The sequence below is a fragment of the Hippopotamus amphibius genome, chromosome 4, assembly GCF_030028045.1.
Source record: "Hippopotamus amphibius kiboko isolate mHipAmp2 chromosome 4, mHipAmp2.hap2, whole genome shotgun sequence".
NCBI lineage: Eukaryota > Metazoa > Chordata > Mammalia > Artiodactyla > Hippopotamidae > Hippopotamus > Hippopotamus amphibius.
The window spans coordinates 66,376,554-66,398,479 of NC_080189.1; the positions used below are offsets into that span (position 1 = coordinate 66,376,554).

At 36.5% G+C, this 21,926-nt stretch overlaps 1 protein-coding gene across 1 annotated transcript in view; it reads left to right on the top strand.

The window, feature by feature from the left end:
• SCIN (scinderin) overlaps positions 1-21,926 on the top strand; it is a 67,690-nt gene that overhangs the window by 23,819 nt on the left and 21,945 nt on the right. The window contains exons 5-7 of the mRNA XM_057732413.1: positions 18,001-18,093; positions 20,337-20,469; positions 21,087-21,175. Of these exons, the coding sequence (XP_057588396.1) occupies positions 18,001-18,093; positions 20,337-20,469; positions 21,087-21,175 (315 nt within the window). The remainder of the gene's footprint in view (positions 1-18,000; positions 18,094-20,336; positions 20,470-21,086; positions 21,176-21,926) is intronic.

The following is a 21,926-nucleotide window of genomic DNA, read 5'->3' on the forward strand; positions in this document are numbered from 1 at the left end:
TTTTTTTTAATGCAGTGATTTTCTTCAATTTTAAAATTAATTATTTCATTAAAAGAATGAAATAAAATCTTAAACCAAGATTAAATACACCAATATTTTAAATATTTCAATCATTTTAAACTAAAAATTACAGTATAGGTAAGAAACATAATTTTAGTATAGTTGTTAAATTAATATGAATTGTCTGTATGGCTCTTTATACCTCTGTCATTTACTTAATCAACATACCAGTCCTGGACATTTAGTTGTGACCAAGTGTATATATGCTATATATTCCCTTAACTAAGATTATCAGTGAAAGGGTTTAATCATAGTCAGGTGTCTAGATATGTGTTGGTAAGTTGATTCCCATTTATTCATTCAACAAATGCGTATTGAATTCCTACATGAGCCAGGCACTAAATGTTTGTATCAATTAGTGCTTCCTTGCACAAGCACTGTGTTCCTTCATGACTTTACAGAGCCCTGTCAGGATTTCCTGTTGTAGTACCTTTTTTTTTTTTTGGCTGCGTTGGGTCTTTGTTGCTGTGCGTGTGCTTTCTCTAGTTGTGGTGAGCAGGGGCTACTCTTCACTGTGAAATGCGTGGGCTTCTCATTGTGGTGGCTTCTCTTGTTGCGGAGCACAGGCTCTAGGTGTGTGGGCTTCAGTAGTTGCAGCACATGGGCTCAGTAGTTGTGGCACGTGGACTCTAGAGCACAGGCTCAGTAGTTGTGGCACACAGGCTTAGTTGCTCTGCACTATGTGGGATCTTCCCAGACCAGGGCTTGAACCCGTGTCCCATGCATTGGCAGGGGGATTCTTAACTATTGCACCACCAGGGAAGTCCCATGTGGTACCTTTTAGAATTGTCCCACATTTAATAGAAGCAGGAGGTTATCTCTGAGTTTTCTTTTCTCTCATTTCCTGGGGTATTATGCATTTCCCTCCAATGATTTTAGCCATTGGCACTTAAATCTTTCTAAAAGACAATCTTTTAAACATATGTTTTTAATATTTTTTCTTTAGAGCAATTTAATGCATTAGAGTCACATGATCTGATGCTAGCCTATGTAAACCACCAATCAAAAATTATATAATGAGATCATTTTATTGATTATAATGTCTTTAAACTCTTACTTTAATAACCACCAAACACAGACTTTCACATTAATGATGTTTTAGAAATAATTTTAATTCAATGGGAAGATGATCATGGTATAATGTTAAGAGAAAAGGCAGGCTATAAAATTTTAGGTATAATATTATCTTAATATGTAAGTTACATTATATAGCTGTATATTCATGTATACATTTATATCTGGAAAGAAATATGCTGAAATATTACCAACACTACCAATAATGTCTTTGACTCTGGGGATGTGGCTTCTTGTTATTTTCTTCATTTGTCTTTGTGTTTTCAAAATGTATTATAATAGATGTGCATTTTTTTATAATCAGAAAAAAAAAGCCATCTGAAAAAATAAAATTAGGGATGGCTTACATGGGTTTTCAATAGTCAGAATAACATTAGTGATACATTAGACCTTGAAACTATTTAGAGCAAATTCTTGATCTTTTAATATTTTTTAAAGACCTCTGTTCTGGAGATGTGATCACCATTTAAGTCACCTAATTCTCATATTTGGAAGCAAAAATTTATAAATAAATATATTTCTAATTGATTATAACCTCTAGTCTCAATAGGTATATTTTGATAGAAGGGGACCCAGGAACACAATTTGCCCTTGTAGGGAGCTGGAGGGAGTGTTGCTTTAACTGTCAGGCTAGCTTCTCCATGGTCATCTTAACTTCTCATTGTCTCTGGTTCCTCATTTGTAAACTGAGGGTTAGACAAAGTGGCTTCTCTGGTCCTTTTAGTTTCCAGTGATCTGTGATTCAGCCTTATCTCTCAGGCAATGGCTGTGTTTAATTACCAATCATTCGTAGTCTGCTCCAGGAAACGAAGCCACTGGGGCCGAGGGCCTTAACTGGGCATATGTATTTTTGATGTCTTTGCTTATTGGATTTCATTCAAAGTTCTGAGAAAGAAAAGCTTAAACAGTCGATGACTATGTTATGCTGTTCAATTAAAATGAGAAAATGCAAACCTGAAGAAAAGAATTTTGTAAAAATGTAACTGGTTTTAAAATATTAGTGATAGGAATAAGGGACGTTCTGTTTACTATAAAATGCTTGTATCTGTGTTCTAGGGGCTCTTTGTGTTTTGGTTTCTAAAAAAATCCTAGAAAACACTGACTTTGTTTCCATTTAGTACATTCAATTTATACTGCATTATGATTGACAGCTGTCACTCACAATGGATCTGAACTAAATTTTCAGTGAAAGTCCTTTTGGGGAAGTTTTGCTTTTAGAAATGTTCTTTTATGGCCTGATTACAAGGGTAGGTAGTTGTTTGATGAATTAACTGTGGACTTATGATCAACAAGTTTGACCTCTAGGCTTTCTCAATGTTGTACTATAACAATAGAATTCAAAGAGGTCATGAACTTGGTTGTGAGAAAAATTTCCAGCTTCATTTTCACTAGCCTCTTCTTGAAGATGTTCTCCAGTTGTGAATGTAGTTGATAAACCTTAGTGGCATGAGCAGAATTTGTGACTTTTCAGATCACACTATAGGTACTGCAGAGAACCTCACAATATCATTTATGCTTGTCACTACTTGGTAATTATGGCAGTTATTAGACCTGCTTTTCAATATTCTTTAATGAGTACATGAAGAAGCTTATTTATTACTTTATCATATTTTAAAATATATTTAGATTTTTTTTGATAGTTGTGTTCTAATATAATTGGTTTCCATTGTAATACTAAGTATTTTATTTTATACATTTAAAAAATACATTTATTAGGAGGGGTTCATAGGCTTTAAAAGTGGTCCAAAGTGGGCCATAGTACACAGACAAAAAAGGTTACCTTGTTTAAGATAATGGAACGTCACTTCTTTTTCTGAGCCTCTACTGCAACTGTTGACTTTGCTAGAGGATTCCAAAAACCTAAAAATCTTTCCAATATCTTTTAAAATTGATCTGTTAAGTGACTCATTTTTAATGAGAATTTTAAAAAGTTATTTATTTCCAAAAACTTTGGAAGTCTGTATATGAAGGTTGATAATGGCTCAATATCAGGGATTTTTCAACTAGTTAAATGATGCAATTGTCATGACTCCATATTCAATGCTGAATTTTTGGAACATGTCTTTGTAACACTTTCAAGTGATCAACACTGAAAATATTGAAAACCAATTTTCTGAGAGTCTTTTGAAAAATTGATCTTTATTTCGAGGTAGTTCAACTCTCTGTTCATCACAATATTATTTTCACACAGTTTTAATATTGCTTATCTCTATGGTGATCATAAATTTATCCTTCAAACAAAATACTCTGGAGAGTAGTAGTGGGCACTAACCAGACAGGACACCACACTCATTAACAAGAACCGTCGGGGGAACAGGATGTGTGGTCAGCCTCTTATCTGTATCCTCAGCACTTTTAAAAGCTCATATGCTTAAATATGAAAGTAATCCTGTAAGCAGAAGTAACTAAAGCCTGTAACTAAAGTCACATTTATGCTGTGCTTCTTTTCTCCTCACTGTAAACATATTTATCATGAAAAACTGCATGTAAATTATGTAAAGCTTTTTTCTTGGTCTTTTGTCTTTTCATATTTAAAATAAATAATCAATGAGGGTGAAGGAAAATTAAATGTCTCTCTAGCCCGAAGGTCTCAAACTTTCTTTGTTGATTCTACTCATTTCCTGAACATTAGAAGGGAGGTTAAAAGTCCCTTGAGGAAAAATGGCTAAGGTGAATAATTTATAAGTATGTTTTATAGACTTTCACTTTTAAAAAAGATAGCATTGGGTAGATATCGAAAAGAGGATTAAGAAGGAGCAAGTCATTTGAAACAACAACAAAACAACTGATTTTTCTAACTTGGAAAGAGGTTTTTTTTTTTCAGTGTAATTTGATAAGCTTGTTAAGTCTGTAATCATTGTAAATGTTAGTGAAGGAATCCTGGCAGTAAAAATACTACAGGGAGGTTGTGAGCAGATGCTATGTTGTTGAACTGTTGGATTTCTTGCTTCTATAAAAATACGGAGGCTCCCTGGAAAGTCATATGCACAATCATTATTTTAGATTTTGGATAAGAGAAGAAAATTGGAAAGAAAAATTAGAATGTCATATGATGTCTCTGTTAATAAGTGTTTAGTGATCACTGGGTTGGTTCCTAGTAAAGTTCAGAGACTATTTTATTGTCAGATTGAGAAGATAAGCATGCACTAGATCTAAAAACGTAGTCCAAGAGTGGTAACAGTTGTGAGCATTCTCAAATGCCAGAAAACACAGTCCCACCAGTGGCTGAAAGACTTCTCATGATAAAACTTATGTATTTTATTATTTTTCCGAAATTTATTTTATTGAAGTATAGACGATTTACAATTTTGTGTTAATTTCTGCTGTACAGCAGAGTGATGCAGTTACACATACATATACATTCTGTTTCATTTTCTTTTCCATTATGGTTTATCACAGGATATTGAATATGGTTCCCTGTGCTCTACAGTAGGACCTTGTAGTTTATCCATTCTGTACATAATAGTTTGCATCTGCTAATCCCAAATTCCCAGTTCATCTCTCCCAAACTTACGTATTTTAGACTGTATGACAATAGCATATAAAATAGATTAATCTCCAGAGCATCTCCCACTGTAGGAATTATGTTCATCTTGTTATTTTAAGTCATAATTGACTACTTGAAAATAAGATGTATTCAATCATTCTTTTGAGAAGTTGATTGGATATTTATGATGTGCTTATTTGATTATCTTGTAAGTAAAATCTAGAATTGTGCAGATATTTCTTAAATTATCCTTTAGAGAGGTCTATTTAGGCAAAGAGTAAAATTTTAGTTATATTTCCCCAAAGAACTTTGCCCAGTGAAATTTATATCTTAACAATGCTGCTCTAAATTCCTTGAGGGCAAGACTGCCTTTATATCTGTGTAGCCCTCACAGCTCTAACTCGTTGGTCATTAATATTTAGATAATTAATACAATTAACTGTGAACTTTGCGTTTCCAGAAAACCAATTATATTTGTCTTCCTGTTTCCTAGAAGATAGTATTGCTTTAAAAACTTCTGGACTTCCTAGGTGGCGCAGTGGTAAAGAATCCGCCTGCCAATGCAGGGGATACGGGTTCGAGCCCTGCCCTGGGAAGATTCCACATGCCACGGAGCAACTAAGCCTGTGCGCCACAACTAATGAGCCTGTGCTCTAGAGCCCGTAAGCCACAACTATTGAGCCCATGTGCTGCACCTACTGAAGCCCATGCACCTAGGGCCTGTGCTCCACAACAAGAGAAGCCACTACAATGAGGAGCCTGTGCACCACTATGAAGAGTAGCCCCTGCTCTCAGAAACTAGAGAAAGCCCGTGTACAGCAACGCAGACCCAACACAGCCAATAAAAAAAAAAAAAAAAATTCCCTGTGTTTTAGATAATAGTGTTGGTGAAGATATGAACAAAGCCGTATGGTTGATTAGGTTTTAAAACCAACTGCATTTATATAGGAGCAGCTAGTGTTTAGATAAGGGTAATTCATATACTCTGCTAGTCTTCTTTCTACAGATTAAGGGTTACAACTCACCTCCCAGAAAGTGGAAACTGCGTCTTGAACTTGTCTGCCTTCCCACGTATTAGGTAGATTGCACACACTCCAGGTACCTAGGACAGTATAGCTCGTGTCTAAAACTGTTCATTCTGTGAATAAAAATGCGTGTCCCCAGGAGCTGCAGTTGGATTCTGCCATCTGTAAAATGTTCCTTCCCAGGTCAGGTCACCTCCCCATTTAGAGTTCAGCAAAATTGGACAGTATTTCTATTTTTGTCCACTTTAGTGTCCAAACCCCCCACTCCTCTCACTCTCAAGTACACATCACTGCTGTCCACTGGCCTCAACCACTTTGCGTGGCCACTGCCGATGGTCCTGGTGCTGCTTCTCCTCACCCCTGGGTTAAAAGTGAATGTGCTCCGTGCACTCCAAGGAACTACACAGATGCAGAGCTCTATTTTTGAAATCACCCAATGTATGTGTCTCATCTTTTCCCAGCACGTGACATCAAAGGTAGTGGTGCTAATGCTTCCCAAGGTTGTACAACTTACAGAAAGTAAAAGCAGATGTGATTTTGAACATTTAATACTCTGAGCACTGAAATAGTCATACATTTTCAGCATGTAGAGAAAAGATGAAGAAAAAAGCAAGTTGGAATTTGGAAATTTAGAATTCTGTCAACATTCCATGAAGCTTCTCTGTTGGAAACGTTTGCTTTCATAGCATAATCTTGAGCTTACTGGATTTACGTGGAATTATATTTTAATCTTTTAACTAAAATAACATTGTATAGTCAGTCAAGCTCGATCATTTTGAAATTGATGTCATAGAGAATGGGAGAAACTTTTTTTTCTGGGGATGATTTTTGACTAGATAAATCAACCCCCATTTATCTTTGTAGAATAGTATCAAATGAACCAAAGAAGTACCAGTAATAGAAGTGGGGAGCTGTTTTGAAAATCCCCCTCATGACCATTTTGGAACAATGAGTGTATAATATTTTTAAAGGGTCTGAAGATTTATAGGAAAATAGTATAAGTAAGAATAAAAATCACAGCTTTTTAGTGTCAGGGAATAAACACGATTGTTTTGAGCTCCTTAAATGTAAAACATGAAGTTGTTTTGTGGGTTTGTAACACACAGACACACACACACACACACCACTCATTAAATTATTTTCTGTTACTCTCTTACTTCATTGTTAATCACAACTCTATACTTTGTGGAGGATGGAACTTTGAGTTGCCTGAGATATTAATTTGGTCAATAGGCACCATAAACACTTTAACACTGAGACAACAAAAAACGTTTTGTGAGAGAGGTACACTTCTCTTGGAGTGCTATCCAAGTAACTTTAGCTTCCTTGTTTATCCCTCCTTTATTTTCCGGCCTCTTTTTACAAGTTCTTGGGAAATTGAACGTCTTAGACATATTTGGAAATTTCCTATTTGTATTGCATGGTATCTTGCACGTCAGAGAGGTTCCCCAGAATTTGTTATCTGATTAAGATAACATTATTATGAGAGCCGTGTGGAGAGAGAAGGTCTGTTTATGGGTTTACCATTCAAAGATTTTTAAGGTAAAGGGATCCAAAATATTTGCAGTTCCTTCTAGATTAGTCCTCATATTGCGCATAGAGAGGAAGTATCAGAGGTACCAGCTGATAGGAATCTTTCCTTTTCTTTTCTCTGTTGCATTGTAATGAAATCATTTCCCCCGTTTTGCTTTACAGCAGTGATACTTAGTACACACCCCAAATCCAAAGATTATAGGGATAAGTAGTGCATGCTGCAAGGTTATGCTGCTTCCAAGGGCACTATAGATGCTGTAACTATTTGTATCTACCATTTATTGATAGCTTACTTTATGTGCCAGGCACCGTTCATTTTTTGTCATTTATTTTAGTGAATCTTTTATTTGGATGTCTGGTTTTTAATTCAGATACCCATTTTGTTCTTCACCAATTCATCCAGTGGGGGAAGTTGAAATATTCTGAGCAAAGGTAAGAAATAGAATAAAAGTATAGTTAACCATATGCTACAATAAGATAATTTTTCAAATAATCTTTCACTTTGTCACACCCAAGTTCAACATTGAAGATTTGTGACCTTACTGATAAGAGGTCACTTTTATATAATCAGTCCAAACTAATACTACTTGGTAAGCATTTCTGAATGAGGTCATTTCTCCTTTAGTTTCTAGCTGAAGTGAGGGAACAGTGATAGAATCTATCAGTAGGATAATGCAGTTCCAAGACAGATGGGCTGTATGGAAGGGTGGATTTTTCTATATTTGAATTGATAAACTAACACAAATATTAAACTAGAATGGCAGGTTTCTAGTCTCGCTATTATTTATATTTCTCCTCATGTTTGTTATAATATTATAAACATAATATATATATATATATATACATATCTTACAGTAGGACTATATTTTCTTTCAGCAATTTTGGGCAATTTCTTCTTATTCCTGTGCTAAGAATTAGCCAAACTCAAATATTAAAGAGTCAGATCTCTAAGATTCATTGATTCACAACTCTTTGACATTCATTTTGTAAATTAGTTAAAATATATGATAATTAACCATAATATTAATTTTGTTTCCTCTTAGAATCTTGTGCTAAGAATTAGCCAAGCCTAGATATTAGAAGATTGACTTTTCAAGAGTCAGTAATTCACAGCTCTTTAGTATTTATTTCGTAATTATTGTTTAATATCATGAGGAAGTATATTCACATATTGGAAAGAACTCCCTAAGATAGAGGCCATCTGGATTGTGCTTTTACCTCATGTTTATCCAGAGCCAAGGATCGCACTGTGATGGAATTGGGTTATATTTACAGTACTTGTGCAAATGAAAAACTGATGTGATTGCTAATACAATTGCTGTTATGTTTGCAAGGGTATCCAGTGCATCACAGTTTTATAATTACTTTATTCTGGATATGTGTATATTTATATGTGTGTGTGTATATATATATATATATAATATATGTGTTTATATTTATACGTAAAAAGGGTTTGTCAGGAAAGCTTGGTTTGTTCCTGTAAATACAGTATACTCTCAGTGGAAATTCTCAATAGGAAATCCTCAGCTCTAGATATTCCATAACATTTTATACTGGGAAGTGAAGTTCTATACGATGCGTAACTGTGAAATTAAGTATCAATGCTCTATTTCAGTGAAAACTAATAACTAGAAAAAGCAAACCAAAACTAAAAATAAATTTTGATGAAATCTGATAGAGTAGATAAGATGTGGACAAGACAAATATGTTGATTAAAAACCATTCCAAATCAAGTAGCACGTGCCCTACAATTGAGTATCATTTGCTGGAATATTCACTATTGTGGTGCTCCATTGGTAGGTGACGGCATAATCTCATCTTGTCGTGTTTTACAAGGGAAAGGGCAAATGGCTCACTGGTCAACTGAATTTTCTGTTCCCTTTTTGCTCTTTCTAGCTGCATTTCTCTTTATGTGATGCGAGTGCTTCTTATCATTGACACATACATTCCATACTCTAAGAAACCAATTTGTCATGAATTTTATTTGCTGCGGAGGAGATAAGAACAAGCACCACTAGGACAAACATTCAGTGTTTACCGTGTGACTGGTATTCTTCTGTGGGCTGAACATGGATGAGCTAATTTAATTCTTACAACAGCCCTATGAAGTGGGTACATTTATTACCCCCTGTCTTGGTTCGTGTTCCTCCAAAAGCCAACTTGCAGGCAAGGACTTGGGAGCAGATTGTTATTTGGAAGATGATCCTGGAAGCACGGAGTAGGAGTAAAATGAGGCAATAGTTTGTTAATAAGTTATTTACTGCTGCAGAAACTGGGACTTAGTCCCAGAGGGACCCTCTGAGAAACTGTATGGAGAAGACTTCAGAACTGGCCCACTGAAGGCCGAGGTGGCTGCAGGATTGAGCTGGTAACTCCCATTTCTCATTGGTTGAGGGTCGCTCCTCGCGTGTTAACTCCCCAGAACCTCCAGCCTGCCTTGTATGTGGATACAGTACAGCCCGGTGGCCAGATAATGCCATCAGACAGAGAGCAGAAGGCTTTGACCTTTAAGCAGTTATCTGCTGATGACCTCTGAGGTAGACCAAGGTGAGATGGGCAGGCGCCAATATCATCTCTACGTCCTCACTTTATGAAGAAAGGACGTTGCAGAGAGGCTATGTAACTTGCCCCCGTGGGAATGGGCGTGGGCGATGTGGGGTTGACAGCTCATGGTGGGTCTTCATTCCAGAGCACGCAAGTCTTCAACCTGCGGAGAGGTGGGAACCTCGTCTGCTGTGAAGTTATTTTGTAACTTCCAAATTTTGCTGCACACTTTGACAATCATACCTATTTTGTGTATTCCATATCATAATAGCTTTCGTAGCACAACTTTTGCGCTCAGTGAGCTGGCCTGACCCTTTATATCTCTTGGTGTCAGCATTTACCCTTTCATCCATCCTGTGGAGGCATTAGGTGCAGGGCAATTGGGGTAGACATTTTCTTTGAAAGAAAATATATATATTTTTTAATGTCAGTATCAAAGGTATGCAGATATTTTTCAAGCACCGCAGAGTACCTAAAAGCCCTTTTGAGTTTGCTCAACTAAATTTTGGTGCTTGGAAATTTTCTGAATTACACAGATAAAAGAGGAAACTCACAACTCTCTTGCTGTAGAATTCCACCTAATTTCATTAAATATGATATATGAATCAGGTTTATTTACCTCACTTAATCATCATGATAATTGTGAATGATATTAATTATTATACCATTTTAAATATGAGAATAAGGTCACAGAGTCACTTAGTTGTGGGTCCATCCAGCTCAGATTTTCTGATCTTAGTAAATGAAGGATAAAGACAAAAAAAAAAAAAAAAAAAAGACAAATGTGGAGGGTGCCCATTGTGAAGCATAGAGATTAGGAATCCCAGAGGCCAGTGATGAAAGTGTCCATCCAAGCACTGATTGGGTAGAAATGTCCACATGGATTTGAGATCTTACAAAAAAGGGTTTAATAATCCCCAGAAGGAGCAGAGGGCCTAAAATCTTTACCAAAGATTTGACCCAGGGCAACTTCCAGACCACCAGGCCATGCTAATTTGTCCAAGAGAGAAATTCTTTACGTGAAAGGTATGTGAAAATCAGAAAGACTTGTCAGACCTGTCCTGATGGTTAAGATGAGTGAGCCAGGCTAACAAAGCTGATGCCACGAAAGGTTTAAATTATATCACCAAACCAGGCCCTGGGACTTCTCACCTACACAGTGCCAGGGCTTCTTTCAGAGTCTCTGGGCCTGGGTCCGCGCTCTTTGTCATAACTCCTAGGTGGTTCTCTTCTGCAGCCAGTGAAAAACAGCTGCTCTAGTTTAATAAGTTGACATTCTGGTTTACATATTTTAATAACGTGTGAGTTAGGTTTCCATGTTAAACTCATAAGTTAGCTTTCTATAATAGTAACTTGTGGATTAGCTTTCCATATTATAATAATTTATACATTAACTTGCTCGTGAGTTTGACCGACTAAATCTAGTCTCCGGTATGTCAATGTTACAGTAATACTGAAGTGCAGACCCGCATCTTGACGAGTTCCCCAAGGCCACGGCACTCTCTTGAGCTGCAGTGTCAAATGCAGCATCTGTGAGACACATGTGGCTGTTTAGGTTTTGATTTAAATTAGCTAAAATTAAAAACAATTTAAAATTCAGTTACTTGGTTGCATTAGCCACAGTTTAGATGCTCAGCAGCTACGGTGACTACTGTATTGGACCACATGAATATGGAATGTTATAGTCACAGAAAATTCTACCGGCCAGCCCTAAGCTAGATAGTGAAGAGAAGCCTCTTTTGCAGACACTTGGTTCACTTTGTCCTTTTATCCAAACATATTCCACACACTTTCTCTCAGTCTAAAATACCTTATCACTATTTGATATATTAAATTACCCAATTTTAATGGTGGGGAAGCACATCACTGAGAGAGAGCAGGAGAGCAAATGTTGGAACTGTACCCAGGTCAGGTGGAGCTGGCTAATGGAGGTTGCAGCTTTCTCAGAATTACCTATCATTTTATATGTGTGTTTCTTCCCTATTATCAAATATTAGTCTTACCAAAAGCATAAAATGCCTCTAAGTAAGTAAATACATCATAACTATGAGGCTGTACTTCACTCTAACAATTTCTTTCTATTCACCATATGCTTGCAATGTACTGATTTTTCATTCCAGTTAGGGAAAGGAAATAAGACACAAAAACTGCTGAGTAATTAAAATTTTAGCTCTTAGAACCTGGAAGCTTACTCTGTTTGTAGTGAAAAAAGAAGCAGAGCCATTTACAGTAAAATAATTAAGGTGAGAACAATGCCATGTCTCATTATCTGTATAAAGCACTGCAGTAGGATTTGGAAGGCCTGGGGTTTACATCTTTGCCTCAGCGTTTATAAGACTTGGGCTTAAGGCTAACTCCTAACTTCTTTCAGCCTCATTATCCTAATCTATCAAGATGAAGTCAGGTTGAGAAGTACATAAGACCCTCTATGTTAAATGTTTGTAGGACTTGACACCAGTGTAGATCATTTTTATCCCAAGTGATCTGGAGTTTTGAGTTGTGTATTATTCTTCCTCCAGACCACATATTATCCCCTTTCCTTATTATTCACTTCAGTTACTTACTGTAAAGTGTCCACACATCTTGACTTTTCTGTCAAACCTTAAAGGAGGGAAAATGCATCTTGTGTGAGCAAGATTGCAAATTTTGGAACTTTATATCCAAAATATGTGGGGCTGGCTAAAAGTTTCAAAATAAATAAAGATAATTGCAAATGTGAAAATTCGGTAAGGATTATGAAAATATAGCACAGTTTTTCTTAACTGCTTGGTCCTTCTTTCTAAAAAAACACATTTACACGTTGGCCAACTTATGTTTTAAAACAAAGTCACGTGGGTCATATAGAAGAAACACACAGCACCCTGAGGATGGTCTTGGCATAGGTCATAAAAACCTAGAAATTCTGAAGCTGTGGGATTGTTAATCTAAAGTTGGATTGTGTATTTGCTTTAATGATTTAATATAAAAATCTGAGTTATTTTGAATTGAACTCCTGTTGAAGGCAAAAAGTAAGCAGCAGAAAAGATCTGTTGAGGCAGAGAACAAAATTGTATTCTGCAAATTTCCAGCCTCTTTAATGTACTTGGGGTAGTATCTTACATTGTTAAGCATTTACATTATATTACTGACAAAAAAAGAGGAAAAGAAATAGATACTCCCATTTCTGTATTCACATGCCATGTGTAACTAAATAGCCCCTGCCATCGTTGGAGCCACTTAATGTCCCAGCTGAATACTCAAGAAACCTGGGCCCCTGCTGGCTCCTGGGTCTTTACATTAACAGATGCTTCTCTGATCAAAATGCCTAGAGCAGTTAGGATTCCAGTTATATTTACTACCTTTGATGGATTGAGTAAGGCTGAGGCAGAAGCCTGAGGTAGACTGTAAGTTAAAATGAGGTGATAATTAGTCTATTTGAAGTAATAAAATACCACAGTCTATTCCACTGGGAGAGAAACAAATACAAGAGGTCAGCATTTTTTTTAAGTAGAAGTTTTTACAGTGTTATTTAAGAAAAATACATGTTTATTATTGAAATTTTATAAATATATAGTCGAAAGAAAAATATCACCCCAAGTCCCACCTTTGAAAAAAGACTAACCAAGTTTTTTCTAGTCGTTGTTTTCACATACACAGCTCTGTGCTTTTACAAGAAAGAGTTCATACTATAGATAATGCTTCAAAATCTAAATTTTTACTTGAAATGTTATGAACATTTTCCTGATCCTCAACTAATTTTTGTAATACTGTAACAACTGTATAGTTTTCCATTGTATGGCTATAGCCTAATTTATTTAATCCATTCCTTCCATGTTGAGCATTTAGGTGGTTTGTGTTTTTAGCATTATATAATGCTGTGGTGAACATTCATTACATTAATTTTTTGCATACATTTTAATTATTTCTTTAGAATAAACTACTAGAAAAGAATGACTGGATTAAATGATAGGCATGTTTTTAAGGTTTCTGTTACCTACTGCTCATCACTTTAAAGGATTTTCCTTCTCACCAGAGCGCCTGGTAGAATACCGAATCTTTCCCAACACTGGATATTGTCAGTTTTCTCCTAACCTTTGCCAGTTTTATGGATAAAGAAGTATTATTGTTCTATTACTTTACATTCTTTGGTAGCTCTTTCATGTTTGTTGAACTTTGTTTTTCTTTTTTTAAAGGCTACTTGCTCCCACAATACTCTGATATGATGAGAGAACTGCTCTTTCGGCCTTTAATGCCCGCAGCATAGGCAGAACCAGGAGGAAAGGGGAGTAGACAGAGAGGCTTTGGAGAAAGATGGAAGCTGTGTGGAGAGGAAGGCAGGACACTGTAAGCATAGAGTATGGGATGTGTGCTGCACGGGGTGTTTGCGGGCATTGTTCTGATCAGAACTGGAGAAATAAACATGCACCCTGTACAATCTCTGCTATGAGCAACTTCTGCTTCATGTCCAGAGACAAGGCCTAAACAGTTAAGTGAATCTTTTGAAGTATCTACAAGAGGCAGCACAGCCTGTTACTTGAGAACACACACTCAGGAGCCAGAGTTCAAATCTCGATTTTGTCACTAACTAGCTGCGTGACCTTGGGCTATTACTTTGTCTGTTTCTTCAGGTGTAAAACAGGATAATAACAGTGCCACTTCATAGGCTTATTATGAAGATGAAATGACTTAATAAATGTAAAGTGCTTAGAATGGTGTGTGGTACGTAGTAATATGTAAGCATCGGCTACATTAAATTTTTAAAGTACTTAGCGTGGCACATAATGGCACTTGAAAAGTGTTAGCTGAATACATGTAACATAATAAAAGGCAATAAATATATAAATAGATTTCCGTATATGTGGTTTCGACAAGTGGGGTACCATGTGTTAAAGGATAGTTTTCAAAGAAGTAAGACCATGAGTCTCAGACAGACATAAAATAACCCATGTCAAAGATTTTATTTGTCATTCATTAATCAGAAAACTAAGATATTATGAGTTCAGAGAGGATCCAAAGAACAAAGCTATGGGCAATCAGTGTTGACATGAATTTGCTAATAACTGCAAAACTGGCCTCTTCCACAGGGCAGAAATTAGTCTCATCACCACCAGACAACATTCCTGTGCATCTCTGTGGACAAAATCATTTGCTGCTATCAGTCTTCTACTGAATTAAAAAATAATTCAAAGAGAAGGACAGGTGCAGACCTCTGTAACATCAGATCACCAGAAGGATCCCCTAGACACCATCTGTGGAAAGAATCTTTTTGTCCATTTCAAAGACTTGCCTAGTTTCTTCTGATTTAGGAAAGCATGCAACCAATTATTCTAAAAGTTGTAGAAATGGCATTAAAGGAACCTGTACCAGAATCTCAGCCTCAACATGTAGCAGTGTGAAACAATCGTTTCACCTCTTTGAGCATCAGTGACTTTTTCTGTAAAATGATAACAGTATCTGGTTCATGGGAGCTCTTATAAGGTTGAAATTAATGTGTCTAAAGCACCTGATCCAGGGTGTGACTCATAGTAGACATTCAATAAATGGTAACTATTACTGTGCTAATTATAATTAGCTGAACCAATTAAAGAATAATTGTTCAGTTTTGCTTCTGCCACACCCAGTCAACCTAGGTAACAGTTACATACAGCATTAGGTACAGCCCTGGGGAAGGAGAGTGCGTGGCCCCCAGAGGACATGGAAAACTTCAGCCTGATTAGAGAAGGATACCTGGTAGATGCTGGGAGATAAAGCCGAGCAGGACACATCCAGCCTCTGGAGGAGCCTTGGAATCCAGGCGGAGGAGTTGGGGCTCTGTCAGTAAGCATCCAATTCAGAATCACCTGGAGTGTAGATTCCTGGGCTTCACCCAAGATCCACTGACTTAGCTGGCAGTTGGGTATCAAGTTACCCAGATGTTGCTTGAGCACATTGAACCTTAAGAATCACTGCTGCAGATAAAAGATATAAATCTTTATCTGGATTCATATTCTTGAAACATTGGAGTAAGTGAAATAAGGGGCCTTCCCAGCCAGTGTACAAATAACTTTCTGGATAAAAAGATGCAGGGGGACTGACGGCAGGAGGGAATTGACAGGAGTAGGCATAACCCGTGACTTGGGTGATGAAGAACTTCCCTAGGGTGGGAATGAATGTAGATAGGAATCAGTGACTCTAAACATCATCGTAAAGAAGGAGAATTTAATGACTAAGCAGCTAGGAGATTCAAAGTGGAGACAGGAAGTATTCAAAACTGATGACATGATTTTAAGTCCAGGTGAATAGAGGAATAGAGATTCACTGACACAAACGGAGAATTGAGAATTGTTAGTTTTGTGGAAAGATGAGGCAAGTTTGGAGCGTGTTAGAGGATGGTGGTACATATTAGAGGATGGTGGTACTTTTAAGTGAAAACTTAAAGAAAAAAATTGAAGGAAATGGGGGCTCCAAGCTAGAGTGACAGGTCTTGGCTAGAACAATAGATGAAACTTTCAAAGAACATCCTCAGATAAGGCTTCTCTCTTTACCTTCCTCTTTAGATTGTCAAAACATATGTTATTTCACACACAAAGCGTTATGTGAGCTAAATGCTCATCACTTGAGAAACCTAAAATGGATTTTTTAAAATTTAGGCATTGTCCTACTTGTAGAGAAAAAGAAAAGCTGTATTTACAGTTTATTTCAAAGATCAAAATGTATGGCAGAGTTGGTATGGTGAACACATTAAACTATTTTCCTCTTTCTAGGAAGGATGTAAAGTTTTTAAGGGCTGTGCAAAGTGGTTGAAAACTCTTTTGTATATCCCAGTGAGGTGTTTGGTAAATGCTTAGCTGTTGAACTGAATTTTAAAATGATACCTGACAATATACAGTCTCCCTGTACTTCTGGAGTTAAGCCTGTTTCTGGTAAATTCCCTGGGTTCAATTCCCATCTATGCTATAGTCCTTTGAGAGGCTAATTAAGATCCCTAGCTAATATGGGAATTGTCTGAAAATTAAAAGTTAGAGTATGCCCCAAATCTCAGACTTACTTAGTCCACTGGGAGACTTCCCAGGATTAAATATGGCCTTAATCCAAACTTTTCATTCCAAACTACTGTCTTGGTTGGAGTAGAATTTTTAAAGGGTATATGAGACCTTTCACTGCTCTTATAAGATATATATATTTCTAACAAGATGAAATTGTTAAAAAAAAAAGCACTCTTTGTTGTATCAGTATTTTACTTTTTGTGTGGATCCTAATTTTAGCAAAAAAGAAAAACTATATGATAATCGTTTAGTATGTTCAATAATTAAAGGGTTTTATTGATCACTGTATAAACAAAAAGATGGGCATATTCCCAGAGGAAATATGTCCTTAATGTATTTTTAAACTTGAGGGTGTGCCATACTCAAACAGAGATTAGAATTTATATACATTTTTATTGCCTGGTATTCAGCAGTATGTATTTTCACACAAAGTATTGTAAGGAATACTGACTATAAAACACATTATGCAAGGAATCTCATTGTATATTAAATATTTATTGAATCTAAATGAATAGCTTCTTTGTATTTTCTAAACTTGAATTTTATTATCTATGTATTGTTATAAAACTCACATTATCTTGAATAAGTTTATATTTGCTTCCTGTTCTTAACATCCTGTGATATTTATGTCAATTAATTAAGGTGCTTTATAGACTTTTTTTGTGATTTTGGTATACAGAAATTCAAATGCTTTCCTTGAACTTTTGGATTGCATCTGATATGCAAAGAATAAATAAATGCATTCATTCATTTGACATTCATCTGTTCTGTGCCAAGAATACAGCAGGAAACAAAGATGATATGGTTAACTTACACTTCATCTAGCCTAAATCAATAATGATAATAGTACCCTACCCTCAAATAGTAACTTTGACCAAGTCTTTGTGATAATAAATTAATAAAACCTATAGATTGCTTCTAGAGGCAGAGATCATGGAAGAAATTCTATTGTAGAGCTGAGCTTAGAAATCAAATTTTAATTAATTCCTGCTAGTTTTCAATAATGCAAGGACTTACTTTCAAGTTTGGGATTTCACTTTCTTGTTCACCTCACCAGCAAATTCAGTATTTGTTTACTAAATGCCATTGATTGATTTGACCCATGGTAAAAGGCCTCTTTATATGATTGGTGAGAAATGTCTGAGCCTGGTTATTTCAATTGCTAATATTTTATAATTTATGACTGTAGAAATATAAGCTGTTTTACTTTTTTTTTTAACCTTTGCACCATTAATGAGAGGTCTTTATCTTTTATCTGTGAACATTTTTCCAGGTTTTAGGGAAAAAGCCGGAGCTTAGGGATGGAGAAGATGATGACGACATCATAGCAGACCTAAGTAACAGGAAAATGGCTAAACTCTACATGGTGAGTTCACTGTTAAGGAGTTCTGTTGTTTTTACTGGATTGGATGTTGCTGGGGAGACCTGTACCGGGGGGGACTCTTTGCTACAGATGACAGTTCTCCTCATTGCCCTCAAAGAGAAATGTGTGGGCAGAATCCATTCTTTGCCCTAGCATAGTTATTAAAATTCCTTTCTGTTACTTTTAAAATTTTTATTAAAAACAACAAACAGTAATTTGCTGTGATTTAAATAAAATTACGTACTGTTGCTATATTAGTTTGCAACAATGTTTTCATACATTACATTCAATAAAATGTTTCCTTCATGAAGTAAAAAGACTTTGTAAGCCTTTTCTTATAAAATCTTAATAAGCTATGAAATTGTCACCTAATTGAAAATATCCTGTTTAGACATCATGAAGGCTTACTTTTTATAAGAGAGCAAGGCTATCAAATCAAACAGCTGGAAGGAAACGGGATAAAAAATTGTCCTGGGTGTTGGCAGACTTCGTTCCATGTCAGCCTGTGGGAAGGACTGCCTTGGTGACCTTGGGCAAGACATGGCCATGGTGGGTCTTAGTTTTCTTATCTGGAAAAAAAAAAAGAGAGAGAGAGAGAGATTTAATTACAGATTACTCAGGTTCCTTCCAACTCCACAATTTTATGATTTTATTGCTGGTGAAGGTAACAAAATCCACAAGACATACTAGTTGAGAAGACGGTTCACATGGAATCCTTCAACCATTCCCTCCCCTTGTAACTTTCTAAGCACAAGCTTTAGAGCAGACCTTAATCTTCCTGCAGAATCGAATTGTTTTCTCATCTCTTACAAGAAGGAATTATATTTGCTGCTTTTTAAAGCAATCTTCTAGCGCAGACATGCTGTGATTTTAAATGAAGATCAAGTTACTAACTTGTATAGAATAACTTTCTTTTTGTAGAAAGGAAGGGGAAGTAGATTCTTTTCTTCTTAGATGGCATAGGAAAATGTGGTTACCACTCCTAAATACTTATAATTTTAATATAGGCCACACAGAAATTGTTACTCTAAAGAATTTGTGGCTGCTTGTTTTTTTTATTACTGTTTCTAAAACCCAGTTTCAACAGTTTAACAAATATCTTTTATGTCACATCATCAAATAAAGCCATTCTCCCTCTTGGACAGCATTATGGGACTAGGGAAATATTTTTAAATGTGAACATGTTAATCTTGAATCAGTGCTCCCTCTAATGGATCTATAATGTATTGCATACATCTAATTATCAGTATAAAGTCTTTTTGAAAATACCTTTTTTAAAAATAAATTTATTTATTTATTAATTTATTGGCTGTGTTGGGTCTTCCTTGCTGCACACGGGCTTTCTCTAGTTGCAGGGAGCAGGGGCTACTCTTCGTTGCGGTTTGTGGGCTTTTCATTGAAGTGGCTTCTCTTGTTGAGGAGCACGGGCTCTAGGCATGTGGGATTCAGTAGTTGTGGCACGTGGGCTCAATAGTTGTGGTGCATGGGCTCTAGAGTGCAGGCTCAGTAGTTGTGGCGCACGGGCTTAGTTGCTTCAAGGCATGTGGGATCTTCCCAAACCAGGGCTTGAACCCATATCCCCTGCGTTGGCAGGCAGATTCTTAACCACTGCGCCATCAGGGAAGTCCGAAAATAATTTGGGATCGCTGAACAGAGCTGGGAAGCAGAGTCACTTAGGGCAGTTTCTAAAAATACAGAATTCAAGCCCCACCACAGTGCTGCAAAACCTCACCACTGATCTAGGCAGGGCCCTCAAATCTGCATATTTAACAAGTGCCCAGGTAGATTACCTTGCAGCCTACCAGGACTTTGAAAAACAGTGAATTCCAACCTAAGCAATTTTGTAAAACCACCTCCAACTTAAAAAAAAAAAGTGTTCTGTAGTCATTTACAACCTTCGAGTCTAGGTAAGCTTATTTGTGACACAATTTTATTTATGACAGATGATATTTACTTTGATAATTTACACAAAGTATTTAGGTAAATTTGAGTAAATCACAGCCCCGATATTGAAAAAACTCCATAAGCACAAACTGTAAGGTATCGATGCTTTCCTTAGCACCATGTCTGACATATTTCTTTGAAATAGCTTGGTTGAGATATAATTTACGTATTATAAAGGTTACCCGTTTGAAGTGTACAGCTCAGTGGTTTCTGTTACACGTGCAGAGCTGTGCAGCCATCACCATGATCGACGTTTAGAGCATACTGATCATCCGCAGGTGAGCTCATGGTCCTCGTGTTAGGTTTCAGATGCCAGTGGCTCCATGAAAGTGAGCGTGGTGGCAGAAGAAAACCCCTTCTCCATGGCGATGCTGCTTTCTGAAGAGTGCTTCATTTTGGACCATGGTGCTGCAAAACAGATTTTCGTATGGAAAGGTAAAAAATGCCCTTGGCATTGCTGATGTACTTCAGATTTATACAGATTTCTTCAGAAAGGTAAATAAAACATCTTTTCTGACTTAAAAAAAGCTTACCTTTCTGCATGATCTGTAAAATGCAAACATCAAAACCATATTTTCTTCCTACTAGCATTATTTACCAGGGATGATGGGGTAAAAGAAAGCCTTTGGGCACTGTAAAAATAATCTTTTTTATATGTAGTGTTCATTAAAATATTGTTAAATATATTTAGTATACTAGGAAATTATTCCTTCAGGGTTGTAGTTAAATTCAATTATAATTATGTTTATTTTTTTAATTTAATTTTTGGTTAACTATTTATTCACTTATTTGGTTGCACTAGGTGTTAGTTGTGGCAGGCGTGTTCCTTAGTTGTAGCATGCGAACTCTCAGTTGCAGCATGCACGTGGGATCTTGTTCCCTGAGCAGGGATCAAACCTGGGCCCCCTGAATTGGGAGCGTGGAATCTTATCCACTGTGCCACCAGGGAAGTCCCTATAATTATGTTTATTTTTTGGTGCACAAGTATTTCTTAATTGTATAATATCTTGCCTCTCTGAAATTCGGTCTCTTTCATTTATCTTGCATGTTAGGTAGAGATGCTAATCCCCAAGAGAGAAAGGCTGCCATGAAGACAGCTGAAGAATTCCTAGAGCAAATGAATTATTCTACCAATACCCAAGTATGTGTGGAAGTGAACTGGCTAGAAGAAAATTTTTTAAATATGGGAGCTCATGACATCACCACGAAATTCATGAAAGAGTTTGGTTCAAAATAACATAGGCACGGAAGTCATTCTCACTTACGTGTGTGCAGTGTTGCATCATGTGTCCCTAGAACTATATCTGTGTGGAGGATGGAATTTTGCAGAAATTGGAGATCAGATCTCCCACGGAACTGTGTAATGAGAATAAGAACCCATCTACTTCCTCCACTGCCTTTAAGTCAAAATGATTAACCACAATTGAATTAACTGAGAGTATTTATCCGTTATTCCTTAGAGCAAGTTGTATAGACATGGACTAATGCCCAGAGAATATTGCCTTCATGGAGATCAGCTTAGACACTGTCTAGCTGCTCTTCATTTCTGAATCTCTCAGCCTCAGCTTTTCTCTTCATTTCAATGTCCTGGCACAAGTAACACAATGAGATCATTTCTTTCAGGTCACAGATCTCTTATGACTCTAATGTAGAAAAACAGTCAAACTTATTTGACTGTAATGGTAACATATAAAATAACTTTATTCTTCTCTCAAACATCCAAATTCAGTGGCTGTAACTTTAGCTGTAAGAAAAAAAAGCCAGGTTGAATTGTTTTAGCTTTGTATTTGATAACCTTCCCTTTTGTATTCATTTAAGGGTCCCAGCTTCTAAGTATACATCTGTCATGACAAACAACAGGATCATCTTTGCATTTCCTCAGTTTTTTTCAT